The sequence below is a fragment of the Heteronotia binoei genome, chromosome 6 (assembly GCF_032191835.1).
Source record: "Heteronotia binoei isolate CCM8104 ecotype False Entrance Well chromosome 6, APGP_CSIRO_Hbin_v1, whole genome shotgun sequence".
NCBI lineage: Eukaryota > Metazoa > Chordata > Lepidosauria > Squamata > Gekkonidae > Heteronotia > Heteronotia binoei.
In genome coordinates this window covers 37318641-37324640 of record NC_083228.1, presented here as the reverse complement: position 1 = coordinate 37324640, position 6000 = coordinate 37318641, and the positions used below count along the sequence as shown (strand labels likewise).

Genomic DNA, 6000 nt, shown 5'->3' with positions numbered 1-6000 from the left:
AAAGAAAGAAAGAAAGAAAGAAAGAAAGAGAAATGGAAGGAAAGGGAAAAAAAGAGATGGAAAGAAAGATCATAAGAACATAAGAGAAGCCATGTTGGATCAAGCCAGTGGACCATCCAGACAAAAATTTCTCTCACACAATGCCCGAAAAGCACCAGAATGTCCACCAGTGGGGCCACTGGCACTAGAAGCCTTTCCACTGTTGCGAAAAAGAAAGAAAGAAAGAAAGAAAGAAAGAAAGAAAGAAAGAAAGAAAGAAAGAAAGAAAGAAAGAAAGAAAGAAAGAAAGAAAGAAAGAAAGAAAGAAAGAAAGAAATTCCAGTCAGCAACAATTCTGTCCAGGGGTCATTTGGTTAAAAAAAAACTGACTGGAATGCCCATTCCCCATCCCTCCCGGCTGAAAAAATCACACACACACCCTTCTTTTGCCGCCCAGGCTTCCTCAGGAAATTTCCCCAAAAAAACATACTGCAAGGCACATGAAAGCTCATACCTTGAAGAACACTTCATGCGTCTAAAGTGCCAGTGGACTCCAGCTTTTCTCTCAAACACAGGGGGTGGGGGGGGGAGAAGGAAGGAGAGGTAGCCCAGCTCCTCTTTGCACAACACAGAGACGTTGGGAGATGGAAGGAAGCAAAAAGGAGCTCAGGCTTTGAAGCCTTTGTCAGTCTTCAAACCTAGCTTTTCTCTGTATAACACAGAGACATTGGGGGATGGAGGGAAGGAAAAAGGAGCTCAGGCTTTGCAGCCTGTATCAGTCTTCAAGCCCAGCTTCTCTCTGCACAACACAGAGACGTTGAGGGATGGAAGGAAGGAAAATGGAGCTCAGGCTTTGAAGCCTGTGTCAGTCTTCAAGGCTAGCTTTTCTCTGCGCAACACAGAGAAGGGGGAAGGAAGGAAGCAAAACAAAGCTCAGGCTTTGCAGCCTCTGTCAGCTAGCTTTTCTCTACACAACACAGAGATGGGGGAAGGAAGCAAAATGGAGCTCAGGCTTTGCAGTTTGTGTCAGTCTTCAAGCCTAGCTTTTCTCTGCCTAGTTAGGGGGGGCCATGCAAACACAGAGTCAAAATAAGAACTGTAATGTACCAGTGGATCTAAAAAGCAGAATAAAGTGGGTTGTCAAGGCTGGGGATGCGACTCAGCAGCCTCCTGAAGTCACTCTCAGGGAAGGTGGTTGGTAGTTCAAGGAAAACAAGCTGTATATTCCTTCTTCCATGAGCAAGGAAATCCAACAATGGTGCCATGACACCCCTCTTTCAGGGCACTTTGGATTTATAAAAACACTACATTTGATCCAGAGGCAGTTCTGTTGGCCAGGCATGAAAAAAGACATCTCTAATTATGTGACCACCTGTCCTATATGCATTATGGCCAAAAAGTGGGCAGGGAAACCTTCAGGACTACTACAACCATAAGAGACTGCAAAGTGCCCTTGGTCCATCGTATCTATGGATTTTATAACTGAATTACCAGAGAGTGAGGGGAAAACAGTGATTCTGCTTGTAGTGGACACTTTTTCTAAGCAAGTTCACTTCATTCCCTGCTTGAAACTACCTTCTGCTAAGAGGCTAGCTAAGCTGTTTTTCCAAAACATAGTGAAATTGCATTCATTCCCGGATAAGGTGATTTCTGATTGAGGCATTCAGTTCTGTGCAAAATTCTGGAAAGAGTTTTGTGAGTTAACAAAAATGGAACAGAGACTGAGTTCTAGCTATCACCCTCAGACTGATGGTCAGACGGAATGGACCCATGCCATTTTAGAGCAATATCTCCACTGCTTTGTGAATTTTCAACAAATTAACTGGTGTGAGCTACCTCCTTTTGCAGAGTATGCATACAATAACTCAGTGCACAGTTCCACCAATTGTTCGCCTTTTCAGATTGTACAGGGATTTGACGGAAAACCCCTTCCTGGGCTGATGGGAGGAACACAGACTCATACTTCAAACTTTTACACATGGTGGAAGGAATTGGAACTTGTCTGGGCAGTAGCACAAAGACAATTAGACAAGGCAAAAAAGACCTACAAAGCTGCTTAAGACAAAAAAAAAAAAAGGCAGCCCTTGTGGAATATAAAATGTGGGGACTAAGTGTATTTATATGCTAAGAACCTTCCTAATTTACAGCCATCATGGAAACTGACTTATAAATACATTGAGCCTTTTAAGGTTAAAAGACTGATCAATGAAGTGACTGTTGGGCTTGATTTACTGAATTGGAACTTGGTTGTAAACACTTACATCCAAAATTTCATTGCAGTTTACTGAAATGGGCTCCCAAAGACGACACTTGGCACCCCCGTACTCCAGCTCCGGATCCAGTGATGATCCAGAACCAACCGCATCATGAGGTGGAGAAGATCTTGGATTCTCACCTTAAAGCGGAGGGTAGTATTGTGCTACATGTTTATGTAACAACTGTGAGAATGCCTTGCTTCCCACAGTGGGAACCAGGGTGTTTGGGAACCATGATGGGGGGGGCGGGGCGGGAAGCTTTGCATTGGCACGCCTTGAGCAAACTATAACTGCACATTAGAGCTAAGACAGTTTCAGCATTCCACAATTAAGAAGGGTACATTTACACATCAGTCTCTGGTATTGATATATTTATTTGCTTCACTATGTTTTCCCATGGAAAATGGTGACTATATAAACTAATCTTGTTATTCGTGTTTGGTCCTTGCATCTGTTAAACATCTTTATTATGTTGCATGCTAATTGCTGCTCACCCTCTACCTTTATGTATGAACTTTTATGATCCATTTTGATGTATCTGAAGAAGCATGCATGGGCCCAAAAGCTTATACATTGAGTAAAACTCGGTTCATCTTTAAAGTACCACTGGTCCCAAAGATAAAACAATGTAAAATCACCATAACTTTCAGAACGAAGATTGTTATCTATCCAACCTCCAGATTGTTCTCCAAACTCACCTGAAATCCCAAAATTCTTCTTGTTCTATTGACATATTCTGGTGTCTACGAGACCATGTAGTCCCTCTGCTGTTTAGCATCCAAACATCATAGCCAGCATCTGCTATGACAAATCCTAGACTGTTGTTGGGAAGATTCATAATCCAGCTTCTAGTGTCGGTAAGCATACCAGCCACAAATAGCACAGCTGGGTTATGTCCTGGAAAAGACAGAATGGGAGCATGATACAGTCTGAGAAAAGTGTCTCTGCTAATAATTTTTTACATGTCTGGGACAGGAAAATGGCCTGCAATGATGCTCAGGGTCCCTGTTCACACAGCGTGTTGAGTCTGTGTTAAACTGACCCAGTTCTGACCCAAATAACTGCAAGGAACATCTCTAATTATGTGACCACCTGTAATTATGTGACAGCCTTCAGACATCTAGAAGTTGGTTAATATCGTAGCAGAACTATCCAGACAGAGAAAACTACAAGGTGAAACCGGACAACTCAAAAAACATCTTACTTGCAAAGGAGCAAGTAAGAAAATAATCTGGTTTGGAGAAGGATTGGGAGGGGGTGACGATTGACTACCAGGAGGCAGATGTTGCTGTTTGACCAGCCACTTTTAATCGGGAAGGAAACAGCGGTGACAACTGATTAAACTGTGTGTCTGAACAGGCCCTATGACTAGCATTGTCACCGAAATTCAGAATTCCTTTATTCAAAGTCTAAATCTGGGTGACTTACATCATTAACTTTTAATGTGAGGCATCCTGAATATGGCAGTGTCTTGGTACCACTGCCATATTTAGGATAAAATAGAGGGAGATGAAAAGAGAAAAGAGAAGGAGACCTCTTCCAAAGAAGCAGATGCCACCAGGTAAGTGGGCTTAGGAACCCAAAAGGAGGGAAATTTAAGTCTATGTGGAGGGTCCTGGTATTATGATTTTAATTTAATTTAATTTCGATTTATATCCCTTCCTATCCTGAGGGCTCTTGTTTAGAATACTATCCCCAAATGTAATCTATAGACACCACCAACCCAACTCAAGGACAGAGAAGATCATTCATCAGCAATAGTGACTTTACTGGATGCTAATCAACCTCCATATTTAAAGGACTGTGCCTCCCTGTATGAACATGTGCAAGGATTGTCTCCTTTCAGAAGAAGAAGAAGATATTGGATTTATATCCCGCCCTCCACTCTGAAGAGTCTCAGAGCGGCTCACAATCTCCTTTACCTTCCTCCCCCACAACAGACACCCTGTGAGGTGGGTGGGGCTGAAAGAGCTCTGACAGCAGCTGACTTTTGAAGGACAACCTCTGCCAGAGCTATGGCTGACCCAAGGCCATGCTAGCAGGTGCAAGTGGAGGAGTGGGGAATCAAACCCGGTTCTCCCAGATAAGAGTCCACACACTTAACCACTACACCAAACTGGCTTTCCACTTTCTGCTGGTTTGACCATCATTCAGATTCATGAGATCTACTGTAGCCAGTACAAGATTTAGCTTTGTGAGAACCTCAAGGCTCCAGAAGGGGTTAGGAAATCCCATTCCCTTCTGTTCATTAAAAAAAAAATGTCAGGAGGAATGGGACCCCATTTATAAATGGGTTAAAAGTAGAGGTTTCGACATGGAGTAATAACAATCTTTTCTTTTCTTTTCAAATCCTCTCCATCTCCCAGTGTGCATGAGTTCGTAGTAGTTGTGGTTAGTAGTGGTTAGTTTATTGTTGTGTTTTGAATGTACTGCACATCGAAACATCAAGAATGCACTGTGATTGTTGAATTGCGCATTGATGTGCATGGAATGTATTTTGTTTGTGCTTTTGTTAGGGTTGATTGTAATTTTGTTTGTCTTGTTTATTCTTTCTTTTTGTGTATCATTTTCTTTTCAATAAAAAATTTCCTTTGCAGAGAAAAAAAAAATGTAATCCCATGATAGCCATTGGAGTTTTAGATGAATGACTTTAAAATGCAATGTGCATTCTAAGCCAGAAATAATTTGATATCATCAGTTAATTTTCAGGTCTAGCATACCACTATGTATTATTACATAATTCAAAGGCACCCTGTAAAGTATTGCTAGCATACACACTGCTAAGACAAGATAAGGAAGGGGAGCTAATTCAGGAGTAATCCGGACAAAATTCAAAGAATGTCTGCTAGTCAGTGAGCAGCCATGTATAGGGATGCAGAAACACCCACTGATTCGAGTCATGTTCTGATTGCCAACTGCAATGAAAGATCTTATTGTATAGTGGGTTCTATGTATCGATGAGTCGAAGGATAATTGATAATAAGCTCTTTATTTGGTACAGCATGGTATAGGGCTGCACAATCAAGGCTGAGAATTAGGCCAATGGGGCTAAACTTATATACATCTCTGGGTTCCCACGCAAGTCATTCAAACAGGTGGGGGCTTGTGATTGGTCATGGGTGGCAGAGATTTGGATCCTGCAGCCCATTGTTCCCAAGTCCCCAAGCTCAGTCTGTATGGCTCCAATAAGCCATGCAGGAACACCCAAAGTCTTCACTTGAGTCCACATACATAACAGATCTGATTTATTGACAAGCTGCTCACCCACTTGTGCCTCTGGAGCAAGCACAGGAAACTTCTTAATATGTCCCAGCAGCCCCATACCCAGGAAATTTTTTTTTTTGAGAGATGGCACTGAGGCATCGCTAAGCAAATAATCTCAAATTAATTAAAATTAATTAAATTATTAAACCCTCCTTTTTTCTTGTGGGGAAGGGATGCATTGCAATCAAGCCCTGTGCAAGAGGCTCCCCCTATCCATCCAGCCTCACTTTGTCTGTGCACTGTCACTTTCTGTGGTGGGGAGTGAAGTTGCAGCGCACTTTGGGCCTTAACTAGCCCTGCCCACCCTGTTGCTGGCTCTTACCAAAGTGTTGCTGGCTCTCACTGGCTCAGCAGCAGGGGTCTGCTGGATGGTGGGAAATCCCAGCTACAGAGTGCAGCAGCCAGCAGCCTGCAGGTGGCATATTGTGGTGTAGCTCTGGCTGCCGGTGCCATAGATGGATGTGCGGAGCTCACTTGCACTGGCAGGCTTTGCAGGGGTGGC

General features: G+C 42.9%; 1 protein-coding gene across 1 annotated transcript in view; it reads right to left on the bottom strand.

Moving 5' to 3' along the window:
• LOC132573657 (lysosomal acid lipase/cholesteryl ester hydrolase-like) overlaps window positions 1–6000 on the bottom strand; it is a 58846-nt gene that overhangs the window by 39013 nt on the left and 13833 nt on the right. The window contains exon 3 of the mRNA XM_060241281.1: window positions 2933–3131. Coding sequence (XP_060097264.1) covers window positions 2933–3131 — 199 coding nt within the window. The remainder of the gene's footprint in view (window positions 1–2932; window positions 3132–6000) is intronic.